The sequence below is a fragment of the Engystomops pustulosus genome, chromosome 1 (assembly GCF_040894005.1).
Source record: "Engystomops pustulosus chromosome 1, aEngPut4.maternal, whole genome shotgun sequence".
NCBI classification, from domain to species: Eukaryota; Metazoa; Chordata; class Amphibia; order Anura; family Leptodactylidae; genus Engystomops; species Engystomops pustulosus.
In genome coordinates this window covers 194719813-194739356 of record NC_092411.1, presented here as the reverse complement: position 1 = coordinate 194739356, position 19544 = coordinate 194719813, and the positions used below count along the sequence as shown (strand labels likewise).

Genomic DNA, 19544 nt, shown 5'->3' with positions numbered 1-19544 from the left:
TGTTGCATTAATTAATACAATGCTAGCGGATTAACAGCTGAAAGGGTGCAGTTAGACACAGCTCTATTGTCTGTGTAGTGGTCAGACCAGGTATCTGCAGTGTTGGACACCCACAAATCTGATATGGATTACTTATCCTTCAGGTTGGCCATCAATATTGTAGCTCAGAAAACAGTTACACTTCTTCTTTTATAAAAGAAGTATATAATTACTGAAACTGATCTATTAAAAGGCTGCATGTTAAGATCCAGTTGGCTTAAAGATGGTAATCTTCTAAAATGATACTTAATAAGGTAGATCCCATGGTAGGTTGCTGCCATAACATAAGTACCCATTGTTCTTTTTTTATGAATTCATCATATAAAGTATAACCCATTAAATTAGTTATGTTATAATTTATGTAAATGAGCAGCGGAGGCTACTGGGGCATGTAGTAGCGTGGGGTGTAAAGTCTACTCCACCCTCCAGTAGCCTGTTTCATCGCCACTTACCACATTCTGTACAGCGCGCAGAGGAAGCGTGCTGTACAGAAGATGGTATAAGGGGCAGAGGAAGCACGCTGTAAAGAAGGTGGTAGGAAGTGTCAAAACAGGCTGCTGGGGCATGGAGTAGCCTTTACTCCCACTTCACGCCGCAGCTACTACATGACCCAGGAGCCTCCGGAGCTCATTTGCATGAATCATAATGTAACTTATTTAATGGTTTATATTTTATATAATGATTTAATAGAAAAACAATTGGGATCTACAGTATGTTATGGCAGCACCTACCATAGGATGGTAGTTTTGCTTTAACTACAATGATCATTTTGCCAACAATATAGCAATTTTACCCAATAAAACAATTTGTAATGTGACCCAGAAAATCTTTATCTTAGGAACCTCATGATGACTACAGGTGGCACAGAGGTTATAGATGCAATATAAACCTTATTTTATATGCATGAACCCTAGAAAAAAATACTCTTTTACAGCAGCCTGAAGCAATGAAAAGTCAAATAAACAGTGTAATGGACAATAGTTTAATAAGATGCAATAAACAAGCATAAAACTTTAAATGGAAAGTTGACTACAATTCATGAGGACAACAAAGTGAGAGGCTTATAACATAAAATATGAACTTCTTTCACATTAAAGGGAATCTGATAGAAGTCTTAATCCTGCAAACTGTGAAAGTGGTAGCTTACAGACCCGGTGAGCTAATTCATACTGATGGCCTATCTATAGAAAAAGTCATCCAAATCTGATCCATGGAGGTCTGATAATCTGGACCTCTAGCGATCAGTTCTCTGTGTTAGGGGTCATTCATGTGCACATGTGTACAATACGGGCCCCAAACAGGGAGAAGTGATCCCCTGTTTGTGGGCCCTTGCAGCCGGATCTACAGCGGTGCCGAGCTCTGTTCATGTCTATAGGGTTGGAATAGAACCTGCTCTACAATTTGCAGTGTAGCTCCTCCCTCATGGACCATGACTGATAACACTGTTTGCTGCTTTGTATGGTAAAAACTGCCACAAGTAGTAAGGTCCTTTGTATAATAGAGGTCAATTATGAGGGTATCAGATATTCTGTAATTACTATTTGATGTTATCCATCTATTTTTGTTCCCCTATTTATATTTTATTTCAAATGTTTGCACAAATACAGGATAGTTAATAGATTAAATGATTTTGGCTTTACAAACTCAGTGCAGAAAGTTAAGCACATGGCACCTAAGCACAAGCAACCCAAAGCACTTCAGCCTCATTTGCATATTTTTAAAATCACATTTTGGCTTGAAAGGATCAACTGGAAAATTAAAAAAAAGGTGTGGAGGAAATGGGTGGGCACAGCCCTACATAAAATAGCAGTAAGTTAAAGGGGTTGTCCACTTTCAGCAAATATTTGATATGGTTTGTGTAAGGAAAAATTATACAATTTTCCAATATACTTTTTGTATCAATTCCTTACGGTTTTCTAAATCACTGCTTGTTGTCCCACTAAAGAAAGCTTCTTTATTTACTTCCAGTAAATCTGTCCATGTGATGTGATGGACATGCATGGTCAGATTTCTATCCACTGGACGTAAACAAAGCGGCTTCCTTCAGCAGGACAGCAAGCAGAGATCTAGAAAACAGTGAGGAATTGATACCCAAAGTATATTGGAAAATTGTATAAACATTCCTCACACAAACCATATCACATATTTGCTGAAAGTGGACAACCCCTTGAAGTTAAATTCTGATAAAAGAATTCCCTTTAAATACACATTTCCATTACAAGACTGCAATCATAATCGGACAAGTGCAATCTAAACATGTAAAAAATTCACCACACTATGGTCTCACATGTGTTGAATGCAGCTGGGCCAGGGGATGTACATATTACCGTTTGTAGGCTTGGGGGGATAGTGTGGTGACAGGTTAGCTTTAATGTTTTTATGTTGACTGCTGTCTGCTTTTTGTTAATGGGCTTAGTTAGTCCAACATAAAACCAATATGCTAAAGTGCGAAAGCTTATTTACAGGAAGGTCAAAGCAAATACAAGCATAGTTTTTGTCTGCAACGCGTCAGTGCGTAGGAGAATAAACATGGTCCACAGAAGATGCAGATCTCCAGTCGGCTTATGATGACATTGGAGATGAAAACATAAAATAAAAGCCTTGATTTTGGAATTTCCTGTATCATTAATTAACTAAAGCTTTAAAGAGTTGCAAAATATTTCCTAGTGTTTGAAGGTCAGTGCCCTGTATATAGCTATCTGCATAGTCCTCATCCATTCCTAATTTGTATACATTGCGTTGTTGAGGAATAAGACGCCAGAAAAAAACACCATATAAATTGGAATAAATCAACCTAATTTCCTCTCTTTGTGCTATACACCTGCACTTTTATGGTTGAGTATTTATACAGGACAGAGCCTTTAGAAGTGTTGTGGCTTCTGCTGCAGAGTTCACAGGGTTATTTCTATGCATATGAGACTGCACTGTAAAGGGCCCTTGGGTTAGGTTAACATATCATCTTTGGTGCTACAGTACAATGCAGTAGATTGTCTATAAGCAATATTGTTTACACAAGTAATGCAGGATAATTAAATAATAAGGGTCTTAACTGCTTCTGGACTGCCAACTGTTGATTTGCGGTGGGTGGTCCAGGACCCAAAAGACTGAACCATTGTGTATTTATGGCACATGGTTTAGGAGGGTTCCCGAGCTATCAGGGAGCTGAGTGGTGGTTCCCTTCTGCAGGCAGGTGCAGAGAACCCTGAAAAGACTGCACTGTGCAGAAAATATATAATCAAAGGCAGGTCCTCTGCCTCTATTAAAGTGATCCTGTCACCAGGAACCTCATTTTCACTAAAGACAGTTTGCAGAAGCCCTTCACACCTGCAGTGCAAATCTGCCTCTCTGCCTTTTCTAAGCCTTTGCATTACAATATAATTGTGTGTTATAACTTACCTTGCACCCTGAACAAAATCCACTGTTAAGTCACAGGGGCTGGCTTTGTGATGTGTCGTTCAAGGAAGAGCCGACTCTAAGAGTTGATGGCTCACTTAACTCCACCCCTCACCAGCTCACCACCACCACCCCTTTAGAATGGCAAAAAATGCTTAGTCCTTTTTGGGAGGAGCACAGTGAGCATAGCTGTTTGACTGATGGTAACTGACACATGAGATCTCACAGTGCTCTTTCCAGCTTTATGGTATGTACCAGGGGCATAACTACAGAGGTAGCAGCCATAGAAGCTGCTATGGGGCCTGCTGTGTCAGTTCTAGGTACGCCCCTGGTAAGTATATATAGTACACAACTACCTACACTGTCTAGATGCCCTTTATTTAACACTTTATGGGAATTATATGACACTGGAGGTATTAAAAAATCTAAAGATAACTGGGGACAGAATCCAAAGACACAGCAATCTCTTCCTCCAGTTTAATAATACCATGGATTATTCTAATTAGTCATAGAGCCTGCATGTTAATAAAGCTGTAGTAACCATTGTGTTTTTTGTATCCTCAGCTGCTTCTAACCTCATTGCATCTGATCCTGCTTCCTACTGACATGAAACAAACATTACAACCGACACTCAACATTTCTTGGAAACAATGCCCATATTTTCTGACACAAGGAAACTTCCCCCTGTCCTGTTTGCAGAGCAGGACTTGACAAACTTGATTTAAGTCTACGTCATAGTGACAAGCTGGAGTCATGAGGCATGGTGACTTCCCCAGGAAAGTTACAACTAGGCTAGCCCAACAACTCAAGAAAGGGAGGTGATACTTTGTGGCTTCTAATTACAATTTATTATTACAGATGTGATTCACCCACATGCTATTGTAAACTTTTAATTTTGGTTTTGGAAATAAACTTCTGAACATTATTTGAATATTATATGTCACTAGAATGTGGAAGAATTAATATATGTATCAGTTATTTTTGAAATAAAAAAAATTATTTTTGTAATGTCGTAAGGGTTAGGGTTTATGCATGCACACATGTGCAGCCTGTGGGAAGTGGCCCCTATGTTGGTGTGATCACACGTACTGCACACAGAGCGGGAGTCCCAGCATTATATAGAAATATGATGCCAGGACTTCCTATCTGCAAGCCGGACTGTAGCGTCACCACTGTAGTAAAGGGGTAGGCATAATTAATATTCAAATGGGTTATTAAAATAATAACAGCTAATAACAGCTAATATGTAATCAGCTGTTATTTAAAATTTTACTCCCTTTGTGGACATTCATTATAATGAAGAATTACAGGGGCAGGGGCAACCATAAATTTGTGCCAAAATTGCGACTTTAAAAAAAAAAAAAGTCACAACTTTCATATCTGGATTCAGGTGAAAACAAGACAATGGCGAACTTTGAAGGGAGACTGTTTTAGGGACAAATTGCAAATGAGCACAATGGCCATGGAAAGTCTCAACAATTTAAGAAAAAGGCAAGCCAAAAGTTTGATAAATCTGCCATAGTGAGTCGGTTTAGAGGTCATTTGAAGACTGGACCTGAATAAAGTATAATATAAGTATTTTGAGCTCTCAGAGAAATTTGTAGTACATCTATTCCTCAGTTCAATCAGCATGACATACCTGCACATTATGGATACTTAAAGGGAACCTGTAAGCAGAAAAAGACTCTATATACCGCTAACAGTATGTTTTAAGCATGTTAATTGTAATTCTTTCATGGCCCCGTGTTCTACTTAGAAGTGAGATGTAAACTGGTTGTATAAAATATATTGGGCAGAGAGTTCAGAACTGAAGTTTAGCGCTTAACACTTTAGAATGCCCCTCCCATGGGGATTGATGCCCTTGCATCCAGGGATATAAGTAACCGGCTCTCTAGAGGTCTGGTGCATGATCTCAATCATAGTAGAGGTGTTGTGAGTTGAGAATAGCTTGACTTCTGTGCTGAGTTCTCTGCCTCTGTGACTTTATACAGCCAGTTTACATCTCACTTCCAAGCGGATTTTCTAGCTAATGCCACCATTACGTATGAAAGAAACATCATCTGGAAGGTGTCTGCTTCACAAGATACTTGTAATGGTTTAATAGGTCAATTTCTGCTGATCGATTCCCTTTAAATGGTCAATAACTATTAATCAAACTTTGCATTGATAGTGTAAGGGAATACAAGAAATGTTGTAATTATTTTAAGGAACAGTGCCCCTGCCTCCATCTACTTAGGCTCTTGCAGGCAACAAGACAGAAGCTTACTGAGATGTCAGATTATATAGGAGCTCTCTATCATGAGTGTTGCACTGGAATTACTAAGAAGCTGGAACCACTTAGTAAATCCAGCACCATGCGCCAGTCTAAATAAATCCCCCCTTTACGTTTATGGGAACAACATAAATTATATCATTCCATCACAGCTGAGTTACTTACTAATCACTATATTACAGATGAAGGTGGTCATAAACATGGATACAGAAAAATAAATCTTTCTACAGTAATATAAAGGCCTAATGCGAAATGGATTTTTCATTATGTTAACATTTCCAAAGAGCATGACTTAGTAATAAGTAATAACATTATCTTAGTTACACTGAGATGCACAGTAGGAAATGTTTTGAAAAAATAGCATCAACACTGGAAAACTAGCCAATGAAATCAATACATTCATAATAACTATATTTTCAGCGGTTGTCTTTACCGTTACATTACAACAGTATTACAAACAAAAAGCTTCATTTTATTAATAATATTATTTATTATTTATTATTATTTCACATTGTAATGGATTTTTTAAATCCATTACACACGTGCGGCACCGTACCGCTCCGTACCCCGGAAAAAGATAGGACATGTCCTATCTTTCTCCGTAGTCTGGCGCCATACGCCATATGTTCCTATGGAGAGGGGCGGGGATTAGCTGCACTCACCTCCTCCTCCTCTCCCTGCGCGCTTCTGTTGCCCACCGTGCTACAGTACGACGGGCAATGGCAGTGTGAATGTAGCCTTAAGGACATCTACCAACAGTTTACTGATGGTAGATGTGTCCTAATAATAATACATTCCTGAGGAACATCGTTCCTCTAGACTTCTTTTATTATAACTTTATATGGCGCAATCACGGAAATATAGAGTTATAAAAGCAAATATGCAAATTACCCTGGGGGCGCTCAGGCAATGTCACCCGAGTGCTTCAGGGAGCCTTATATTTTAATATATGCACTCCCTTCTAGTGCTTCCTTCCTGATCAACTTGGGTGACATAGTCTGGCGCCCCTGGGTAATTAGAAAAACTTAGTAATAAGCAATCGTGGCATATAGAGTTATAATAAAAAAAAGAACTCCTGAGGAATGATTTTAAAGAAATCTAACCTAAAAATCAAGCATGATAAACCAGGGAAACTTACTCATAGAAGCAGGCGACGCGACTGTGGTAATCTTTTTATATTTGTTATCCATAGCCGCCTTCCTTCTAAAATCAACTTTTAGAAATAATTCTAATGAGCCTGTGAACTCTGTGATCTGGCTTTAAAGATTGTTACACTGTCTCACCCTCCCCTTTGCTTCCACAGCACTTATGCAGTGAGCACTTTCTGCTGTATTCTCAGTGCTGAGGGAGCAGGGGGGGTGAGACAGTGTAACAGTCTGTAAAGCCAAATCACAGAGGAGCTAGAGTATGTGGCTCATTGGCATAATTTTAAACATTGCTTTAAGAATGCGGCCATGGATAACAAATTCAAATCCACAGTGTCCACTGTGATCTATGAGTAAGCATACCTGTTTTCTAAAAGAGGGTTCAACCTATGAGCCCTCTCCATACAGTGGTGGAAAAATGGAGCCATAGATTTCTGTTATCAAGTGGGGGGAGGATCAATAGGGTCTCCTATTCAGCTAAACACATTTATTAGAAATACGTCTCAATCAGTTATTAAGGTTCTGTTATGTTGATACAGTATAGTTGACCTGAAAGTCCCTGTAGAGTTTTCCTCCCACTGTATCCACATTTCACTGTCAACTAAAGCAACCTCAAGAAAAAGCAGCTGCCTGTGCCTTTTACGACTACAGCAGGGAGCGTTCATTCACACAGAGAACTTTTATAGACTTCACCAGCTGCACATTCACCCAGGCTAAAGTATGAAGTATGATATACAGTAACACTGCTGCCTGTGATCCTATTACTAGTCCTATACATTGCACCTTTTTCTAAGAAGACTATGGCCATGTATTTGCTAACTTATTACTATTATACATATCAGTTTCACTTAAGTCATACATCCAATGAAAGTAGATAATGGGGAAATTCCAAAAATAATGGAATGGTATTGGAAAAATCTTTCATAGGAGAGGATGAACTGAGTTTTTCTTTCTTTATTATTATTATTTTTCTTTTTTATTATCTTTAATAATTCTTTCCTACAGCACAATGCAGCTCTTTTTTATAATTGAAAATGAAAGTTGTCCTGTGATTGGTCTATTGGCAATTTTTTTTTTCTTTTAGACAATTTTCATAAACCTGGCCCATTTTGCCAGAACTTGGCCTGGAGGACGGTACATGTGCCACTGGTTTGGGTGCACCAACAAGTCCCTCTGTCTTGGCCCAGACTAACTGGAGCTTTTCCTTAGGTGTAAGAACAACCTTGATGTAGAAAATTGTTAGGACAAAAATAAAGACTCTCGTCCAAATACATTTTTCAAAAATATGGATAGAAATGTTCCCTTAGTCTGATAGTTCACATGTCATTCTGTATTTTCTATGATGAGCAATACTATGGTCTGTCATATGTTACCATTTTAGCTTCCCATCTATGTAGCGTTATGCAGGGGTTGGATATAGGAAGAAAGCATAGTATCATAGTTAAGAGACTTCATTTACACCATAAACCAAACCCCCTACACTCAATGTAAGCCTTATCATTGTAATAAAGTCCAGTGCTATAAACTATACTTTATAGTTTGGGGGCATAGTACAGAGGTCCAGGTTATGGCTCTGGCTCAGGCTACATCATGTGACATTATTAAGGCACCCGTATCTAGGTTTCAAAAGGTGTCAAAAGTTTCTACTAGTTTTATATCTAAACCCTGATTCCTCACAGTGTTTTATGAATGAGGAGCCAGGTTGTCTTGCATAGAGACATGCCACAAGCTACTTCAGACGTGTCATAAATCCTCTTACGAAATCAACATACAGTATCAGGTAAGTAAGAACAGGTTGCACCATGTCCTTTATCCAAGTTGGCAGGAAGTAATTATCTGTAAGTCACGACTTTTACTTAAATGAACTTTCAATGGGATGTAACATGATTTTGCGTATATATTAAGAACATGCATATTTCCTGGTGGATGGTGGCAATGTAAAATATACACCTGAACATAAATATGTTTCTACATAAATATGTTTCTACATTTTTTTTTCTTGATTATATTGTGTTATCTTATATGACTTTAAGTAAGTTAAAGGGGATGTTTTACTTGGGAGAAACACAATATGAGGAGACAATAATACTCCAGAGCATAGCTATATTCAAGCTTATGGGTCTAGCTAACAGAAGGGGTCCCACTGTGGGGGAATACTTATTTTAAGGGGTTCCCAGGACAACCACTTTTTAGGATATGCCAAAAAATAATAGCAAACAGAAATGTGTAACATTGTCCATGTATTCTAGGTATACCATATTACGAATTTATTCGTAGTCATTCAGGAGTGAATGGGTGACCGCTTATCTGTGAGCTCTATTGGAAATACACTGGTTCTCAATCCACAAGCAAAAACATGTAGCGGATCCAGCTTCACACAACCATCCAGGGTCAGTAAAAACATATGTCATGATGAAGGATTTTTCCAAAAAGCGTAGGCATTTACGCTGTGTATGTCTGTGTTCTCCTATATGTCCATCTGCCTCTGTGAATTTTTAGAGAATATCAAATAAATTGCTATGTTTTTACTGACCCTGGATGGTTGTGTAAAGCTGGATCCGCTACATGTATTTGCTTGTGCTGGACTGGGAACAACCATGCTCCAACCTTACCAGAAGCTGCTACATGATCTTCAGGTGAGCTGACTCTACACCTTCTTAGTATAGTTCTCAATCCAAGTTTCAAAAAATTGTTATAGCAATATATATTGAGATGTCATCTGTGCTGAGAAGCAAGTATTATGAATGCTAAAAAAAATAGTTTTGGTCTTACCTTCCACCTCCTCTTCATCACAGACATGCTTCAGGAATGAAGCTCCTCTGTCCAGAACTGCCTCATCCTCCATCCTGTAGTAGTAAAAGAGAAAAAAAGAGTGCTCAGACCTCTCCTGGAGTGAGCTGCTTGACAAGCCCCTACTTTTAGGCAGGTTAACCTGTGCACTGCTGTTCATATTATATGAGGAGTCCTTTCTCCTGACCCCTTTGCAGATATGTCCTCTTCACAAGGCCTTGCGATTAAGAGGGCCAGTGTAACTGGATTCCTGGAGCATTAGTGAAGATGACAGGTATGCCAAAGCATAAGCCCAGCCACAAGACATTTGCCCCTTTTTACATTGCAGTTAAACTCTTAATATATTCCATTTCTTCTAAAATGAATTGAGGGTAATCCATGGTTTCTTTCCTCAGCAGAATAAGATATGCAGCAGGCATTGTCTTCCAGTGCATGTACTGTAGACACATGCGAGAAGAAGCTTACTCCAGCCTCTTAATACTTGTGTCACATGCTGGGATGACAGAAAGCTGACATCTGAGGATTAGGCCGAGCTGTCCCTGCTACCACAGTTCGAGCAGTGCAGGACATCCTTGGGCACTTTTCAAGTATTCGTCAATCACTTTTACTATTTATTCCCGAAAGTCACAGAACAGACATGTTCTAAAGCGCACAGCATTGTATGTGTATTGAAGCTACGGCACTGCCTTTGTACTGGCCTACATAATTGAATTATTACCAATTCCTTCATATACTGTTATTATTGTAAATGCTCCCATTTGACACACAATGAGTCAATTCACTAATAAACTGCAGGCCGCATAGGAAATTCGAATTATCACTATTCTGAAATGTGTGCACACATTGCTAGTTATGTCATTTCTTTAATCTCATAACTTAAACAGGATCATTTGTGGGGGTCCGACCAGCAGTTTGACTACTGGGGCCCCCAGCAATCCAGAGATTATGGTAGTGTTGGAAATTGACAAACACAGCACAATACAACTATCTCCGGCACACACATACACAACATGCCCCACCCATCAGTGAGAACGGGACCTCCATTCTCTGGATTGCTAGGATTCCCGATCTCATGGTTTGTCGGACCCACACCAATCAGCTGTTTATCCTGTATCCTGTGGATAGAGAATAACCCTGTGGATAGAGTATTACCCTGTGCAAGACATCAGAAGCCTAAAAACAAAACAACTTAGTCTACAACTATATAAAGCTTCTTCTGTACAGGGAATAAGGAAATTGGGAAGACACATGTTTGTTCTAGATAAACGGGCAGACTTTTATAACGTAGTAATAACCAATGGCTGACGTATATTCTAGAAAGGAATGCTGCTCAGACAATCATGGATATTCAATCACATTGCTCACATATTTGTTTTATAGGAAACCATCTGAGCCATAAAAGGATCTTTCATAAAGATATTGACTGATGTCAGTATGGAAAATTAAAGATAGGTTCTCAATGCTTTTTTTGGTTTGAAATGTCTTAAGTGTTTCCTTTTTTTAAACAAAGCATCAAAGTGCTTGTAGTTTTTTTAGCTGCCTTTATGGCTAACACACTTTTTATTTGTGTTTCAGCTATAACCCAGTTACAGGCAGTCCCTGTCATTAGAAATTGGCTCAATAAATCAAAACTGGTATGTTGCCAAGCAGCTGAACAGATTCTTTCATGACCCAGTGTGGTGGTATCATCCAGAAAATCAACTTTGAAGTGAGATGTTAAATGGTTGTATAAAGTCAGGGAGGCAGAGAGTTTAACACTGAAGTCAAGCGATCCCTGCCTCTGAACTCTTCCTCCTATGTGATTCAGAAGATTTGATCAGTAATGTCACTGTACACAGGACCGTAGTTACAGTGAAAGGGGCATTTTAAGGCAGGCAAAGCTTGGCTTCAGTGCTAAATTCTCCGCCTCCTTGACTTCATAAAGCCAATTTGAATCTCACTTCAAAGTTGATTTTCTGAATGATGCCACCACACCAAGCCATGATATAAACATGATGTAGAAGTGACTCAGCTGCTTGACAACAGACTGGTTGTGATTTATTAAGATAATTTCTGGTGACAGGTTCCCTTTAAGGACACCTAACTTACAGACAACACCTAGATACAGACAGACCTCTCTGTGCCCACTGTGACCACTGGTGAAGCTCTCTGGATGCTTTAGTTTAGTCCCAGGCTGCAATGATCAGCTGTAATGTGTCTGTAATGAAGCTTTATTGATCATCCTTGTTACCATGACAGCACAACATTCTGAAAATATAGTTGCCAGAAGGACAAAAAATATGTCTAGAGCTACAATGATAAAATTTACTAGTTCTGGCTTACATAACATAACTTAAGAACAAACTTAAAGAACGTATCTTGTTCCTAACCTGGTACTGCCTGTACTGTACATTTTCAGATTTTAATTGCAGTGCATGTTTGCAGTTTGATGGAAAATGGGAAAGCAGGTGGGTTCTGTGACCTTATATTAGCAAAGTGCAATAAAAAGAAAGAACACTGTGAGCACCCAGCCTCTTTGCTTCACCCCCTGAGAGAGAAGGTTGGATAACAGGCAACTTTTGGGATCTCCACTGACCTTGTCACCAATCCCATTGAAATAGAGAGGAAACATGTTGGCTTGACCACTGCTCCATTCATCTGGTGACACCCATTTATGTGGTAAGTGGTTGGACAATTAAAGGATACATAGTAAGTTGATACAACTTGATACAATCCCATTATGTCGGTTTGATTTGCTATACTTTTGTTGGAGTATATAATTATAGATGTTTTGCAGATATTTCTGTGACTGGAATTTTTAGCTATACATGTGAATGTGATATTTCTACAGCATGTGTATTACTTTCTGGAATCCGAAAGTCCGAGAAAGTTTTCTGTGTGAACCTACCCTTACAGCTACTTCACTACATGGAGTAAACACCTGACGCACAGTAACTTCCTTCCCTGTGACGTTCTTAGGTGTTTTCTGATGTTGCACAATTCATTGCTACAATTACAGTTCTTGAATTAATACGAATGTGCCAGTGTTATCTGTACCACGTCCTTTCTTAAACTAATCTCTCCACTATTCTTAGATTGGATTTAATGTCACCGAGAACTCAAATATTTCAAAATTGTACATAAGTGACACATTAATGTATAACACCAGTCACAATAAAATGTTTTAGCCTTGGGCTGGAATCTCAGATATAAGAGGAAATTGTCCTGCTAACTGAATGGGCCATAGACTGTCCTGCCTTTTTAAGTAACATACAGTAAGTGAGTGGGTACAAGTTAGAAATCAAAGAGGTTGAGAAAAGCTTTCCTTTAATGCTCACCTTTGTAGTAGTAAGTAAGTGAAGAGGTTAACTGTATGAAGAGGGTGTGAAGAAGGTTAATACCCGCATCCATAGTGTTTTAACTTACAAAATGAGTTGATGTCTGTATCCCTGGTGGCCTAGGGTACAGAAAATATGATCACATCTATGCCAGTTTGCCATTCTGTGCTCTCCTTACTGACAGACTTACTATAAAGTGTTGTAAATTATAGGTCACATTTGCACCAGCTTATACCTTGCAATGGGTTACTGTTACATACCGGTGACAGGAAGAGAATATGAATCTTTTCTATGAGTATTTCTCTATATTATGGACCCTACTCCCAACAGATGAAGCGATAGCTGGAGGTTTACTATTGTGTGAAGCTCCTCTTACACCAGTGGATGGGTAACAGTCACTAGTAAGGCAGCGATGATAGTAAGTGAGAGTACTGCAGTAATGGCTGCCTATACACAGTGCTATGATGAAAAGAAATTGAATGATAGTTTATGCCTCGCAGTAAGTTACAACTTTCTAGAGATCTTCTCCTGCACCAAGCGCTTCCCTACAAATAATCAGCTTATACTAAACTCTACTTCTCAAGCTGTGATTCACCAGAGATGAGCAACTTAAACTGCGACATTAACTCGTTATTATCTTGATTCTAGTTAGGGCAGGGGACACACATAAAGTTTAAGGCTAGCTGCACACGACCATGAAAAACAGAAATGCAGAAATGCCATGTACACATCCGTTATTTGAAAAGATTGTGGATCTGTACTATGAAGGAGTGGATCATGTCCTATATCATGTTGTCCAATAGAACTCGATGGGCACATTTACCTTGTGTCAGCTGTGCTGGATTGTAGCACATTTTAATTGATTTAAATTGTTTGTGTGTCACTATTGTCATACCTGAATAAAATTTAAATACAGTATCATGTCCATTTGCTCCGCTTTTTTTCTTTTGTATGCTTGCATCAGACTATGCACCTGCTTGCACATGCATTTAAGAAGTGTTAGCGCCACATTTGTGTCGCACGTGACTCATTTGTGTTGCGGCTGCACTATGCCCGACATGACACAAATTTCTACACATAAAGGGGCTTTCTGGTGCTCAGTCGGACCATGCGCCACATTTATCATGCAAAGTCCGACAGAAGTGTGTTGCATGCCCCATGTTAAAGATGCACCCAAAAAACGTTGGTGCACACTGTTGGAGCAGTGCACAGGGCGCCAAATTCATGTAGAATGGGAGCCACAATTTATGAATCCGGCGCACCCTGCACACTCCACTGGCAAACCGGCGCCGTTTTTGAGAAATCTCTCTGTTTATCACTTCTATTGCTCAGCCATCTATTTTATACTAACCTATCTGCTTATCTTTGGGAAGGGGGTGGAGAGTATAGCCTCTTTGTGTAAATCTTTATTCTTTACATTAGTGGTTCACTAAATCAGGAATTTACCCTAAGTCCCCTCACCTTAAAAGGAATTGTGATATTGCTGGAAACCTATCATTACTTAAAACCATAGAGATTGCTGTAAACATGTAACGTAATTGCAACCATAAATTTTAACCAAATGTAATAAGGTACTAAGCTACTCTCACCGCATAAAATTCTATTATCAATTGTATCACTTACAAATAAAGTTTTATTTCTGCAACAACACTGACTCATTTCTGTAAAATTTGGATAAATCCCACACTTGGCAAAGTGAAGAAGAGATGATAAAAGGGGACTAAAACACTAATTTATCAGGTAACAGTAAGTGTTGTATTATATCGTTGCAAACCTCTGTTTTATACTTCTGTTATAAAAAAGTTAAGACTGGAGGTTTAACATATAATTTAAAAATATTTACATCAATGTAAATTTTATCTCATCTGTTATGTTCCATTTAGGCAAGTATCCATTATGCATACCATTTTCTGTTGGAAAAAAGGTGGCTGCAGTACTTTTTCTCAGTTTAAAAAAAACACATGGATAACGGATACCATACTTGCCAAACAGATGACATAAAATTTACATTGATATCAATGGGATTTTTAACTGATATTCTAAACCTCTGCTCTGTACATTTTTAATGGAGGTTTAAATGGTAGTGTGAACTTAGCCTTACTGAGATAATGGTCACAAGTATATATTCTAAACCAGGGCTGAATTGAAATACTCCTTTCAAGGACTACATCGACCATTAACAGGACAGGAAGGAAACAGTTTGATGTGTGTATTAAACTCCTCATTTACGACCAGCAACCAACGTAGAGAAATACACTTAACATGACATGTGTCTAATTTTATCTCAGCCAAAAAAGCAATCCCAGCAATCATATGACAGCGCTGCACATAGAGAATATTTCAGCTTCTCTACAGAGAGGAACTAAACCATAACTGGATATAGCAATGATTTATGTAAGTGTAAAATCCAAGATCAGAAGCCAGGCAACAATTGTGCTATGAGGCCTGGGGGTCCCTAAACCCACAGACCATAAATCTAAAGACCCACAAAGAGTAAGGTTCTGCTTTATCATCTGTATCTTTCAAGGGTCTCTGTCCATCTAAATTAACAGCGCCAGGCGAGGAATTCTCTTTTTCTATGCTTCAACTTCATAGTGCAAACTTTCAAATTTGGAAGTTTAGCTTTTCTTGGTTGGTAGCCACATTCATGGGGGCAGAATTTCTAAATGTGCAAACAGGGAATTGTATGTTAATTCATTATGGCGTTGCTGTGCACACTGCTGTTCTCATTGGGGGCCCGGTACTTCCCTCCCATTCCCTTTGTCGAGACTAGGTGACATCAGGTTGGAGGAGGAAATAAGCGCTAGAAAGAGGTATGAACATTTGTAAGCTCCTTAGCCTCATTTACATATTTTTATACAGCATTTTTTTCAAATTGAAGCATTTTCAGTCCTAATGAAGATAAGTATGGATATGTTTCAGAATCATCACACTGACAAATAAGTGTGCCTGATTTAACAGCATTCAAATATAATTTAAATATGACTTATGATTTTATATGATTTTATATGATTTTATATGATTTAAATATAATGATTGATTTCCTTTAAACTAATTCTGGGGGTCCTGTATATAAATGCCCCTGGCCAATTTTAGAGTAACAAATCTGCAATGGGTTTCAACTGTTAGGACAGCAATCGCTCAGGAGCACCTTGAACCCCACGTATTTGATGGAGAGCCATTTTCCACAGTCACAAAACAGTCTTCTACAAATTCTAATATAAGGAGAATTGCATTTCTACATTTATTTGAATAATTTACATCTATTAGGTAAACCTCCATTTGCGCTTAATGAAAGAGTCACACATCCAGGTCATGTTTCTCTTTGAGTGAAATTCTAGAAAAATTTTGGTTTGGTGTGATGTAGGGGATATGTGCTCAGGATATGTGATAAGCTGAAAATACATATCTGGGCTCTTCTTGTCTAGCTCACTGTTAAAATGATGCCACTTATTTTTCTAATTATACATAGATGTTATCACTAAACTTTTCATGTCTGTGCTTTGGTTCACTGTCATGTTCCATTACCCAACAGCACTTCCCCTTTACAAAGAACATCATTAGTTGAGATAAATGCCATGGTAGTAGGACATAGTAAGCAGTTGGTGATGGTAAAACAACATGGCAAGCTAAATTGAACCTATAGCTATGCTATCGTTGTAGCATTCATCTTCTAACATTTCTAATCTTAGGTATCATAGTTTCCATTATCAATGTAGTATGAGATCTTGAAAATATGGGCGACTGAAAACTCACCTTTTAGGCAAGAAGCCTCTTTTGTCTTACATAACAGATCAGATGGACATCTGAGCTTGTGCTGCTATCATGAAAGCGAATATTTGTAGAGCGGTGCCAGTGTAATGGACTGAACTAATGAATGAATCAATTTGATGAAGTGCAAAAGGTTATCATTAAAGAGCAGTATAATCAGTTGTCTCATCTATATGATGGGAATCCTGATAGAAGACAGTGTTAAACAGTCTACTTCTGCTAGAAATGCTGAATTTGTATTGATGAATGGAGAATGTAATATATCATAATATAATCCATCAACTGGCCATATATTATCAAACTTTTTGAAGAAGAGAATGGAATAAAATTGTTTACACTGGAAGTTCCGTTGTCAGTGCTGGATTAAAGGGTCTCTTTCTCTATTGTAGACCTGTAGGAAGGGGATAAACTGCACTTTTCCAAGACTTCAAGGTGACCTTTGATTTTATATGTTTTCGTGTCAGGGAGTCATCACCTAAGCAGGAGGAGTGTATCCTAAATAGTACTATTTTACTATAGTACTGTGTCCCCGCATTACCTAAATGATAAAGTATGCACAGGCAGTACTGCATCCTCATCTCGCATAGTAAATAAAGTGAGTAATTAACTTAATCAGGAAATTTCTTTTTACATTGCAGAATTCTGTAAGTAGTAAATAAAAAGAACAAGCGAGTAAATCTGAAATTTTTGATGGGTATCTCAGAAAGATGAGATATAAATGTCTCCTTAGTACATAAAATAAGAAAATCCATATGTTTATGGCCATTCATAGAGATGACCTACAGTAAGTACAAAGAACAATTGATTATACAGACATGAAAGTATAGTCCATCAACTTAGTCTTTACACACTGCTATTGATAAAATGTGCACTTTACACATAAGAAAACAATAGCAGCAGTGTTATCCTATTAGTCACATGTTTGGTGAGTTGGGGAGTAAGTGTAATGACAACCTATGGCACTATGATTTGGAAATTTATCAACCCCATTATTCATGTGACTGCTAAATCTTACTGACTGCAAACATACCTTTGCACTCTAAGCAGCATCAAAGTAGTGTTCTTGCAACCAGCAAAAAATGATATTAAACATTATATTATTTGACATTGTAATAAACTCATGTTTCAGAAAACACATATCATCAGGGGAGGCAAAAGGTAATGCTTTGACAGACTAGTTTGGGTAAATACAACAATAATATTTCCATCTTAAAGAGGCTATCAAAAGAGGGTGAAAAAAGTATAATGAATAAATAAACAATGAATGTAAACATGTAATCATCAATGACTAAACATACCTTATAAACAGTGTACAGTAACTACATATAACTAAATGTACCACCATATAACCACTGTACAGAAACTACATATAACTAAATGTACCACCATATAACCACTGTACATAAACTACATATAACTAAATGTACCACCATGTAACCACTGTACAGAAACTACATATAACTAAATGTACCACCATGTAACCACTGTACAGAAACTACACATAACTAAATTTACCACCATATAACCACTGTACATAAACTACATATAACTAAATGTACCACCATATAACCACTGTACATAAACTACATATAACGAAATGTACCTCCATATAAACACTGTACAGAAACTACATATAACTAAATGTACCACCATGTAACCACTGTACATAAACTACATATAACTAAATGTACCACCATGTAACCACTGTACAGAAACTACATATAACTAAATGTACCACCATATAACCACTGTACAGAAACTACATATAACTAAATGTACCACCATATAACCACTGTACATAAACTACATATAACTAAATGTACCTCCATGTAACCACTGTACAGAAACTACATAAAACTAAATGTACCACCATGTAACCACTGTACAGAAACTACACATAACTAAATGTACCACCATATAACCACTGTACATAAACTACATATAACTAAATGTACCACCATATAACCACTGTACATAAACTACATATAACTAAATGTACCTCCATATAAACACTGTACAGAAACTACATATAACTAAATGTACCACCATATAACCACTGTACATAAACTACATATAACTAAATGTACCACCATGTAACCACTGTACAGAAACTACATATAACTAAATGTACCACCATGTAACCACTGTACAGAAACTACATATAACTAAATGTACCACCATATAACCACTCTACAGAAACTACATATAACTAAATGTACCACCATATAACCACTGTACAGAAACTACACATAACTAAATGTACCACCATATAACCACTGTACATAAACTACATATAACTAAATGTACCACCATATAACCACTATACAGAAACTACACATAACTAAATGTACCACCATATAACCACTGTACAGAAACTACACATAACTAAATGTACCACCATATAAACAGTGTACAGTAACTACATATAACTAAATGTACCACCATATAACCACTGTACAGAAACTACATATAACTTAATGTACCACCATATAACCACTGTACAGAAACTACATATAACTTAATGTACCACCATATAAACACTGTACAGAAACTACATATAACTAAATGTACCACCATATAACCACTGTACAGAAACTACACATAACTAAATGTACCACCATATAACCACTGTACAGAAACTACACATAACTAAATGTACCACCATATAACCACTGTACAGAAACTACATATAACTAAATGTACCACCATGTAACCACTGTACAGAAACTACATATAACTAAATGTACCACCATATAAACACTGTACAGAAACTACACATAACTAAATGTACCACCATATAACCACTGTACAGAAACT

General features: G+C 37.8%; 1 protein-coding gene across 12 annotated transcripts in view; it reads right to left on the bottom strand.

Moving 5' to 3' along the window:
• The window catches only part of SLC4A4 (solute carrier family 4 member 4), a 149897-nt gene that overhangs the window by 115347 nt on the left and 15006 nt on the right, over positions 1-19544 (bottom strand). For all 12 annotated transcript variants that reach the window (XM_072117275.1, XM_072117285.1, XM_072117295.1 and 9 more), the window contains exon 2: positions 9622-9695. In XM_072117275.1, the coding sequence (XP_071973376.1) occupies positions 9622-9694 (73 nt within the window). In that variant the 5' untranslated portion in view covers position 9695. The remainder of the gene's footprint in view (positions 1-9621; positions 9696-19544) is intronic.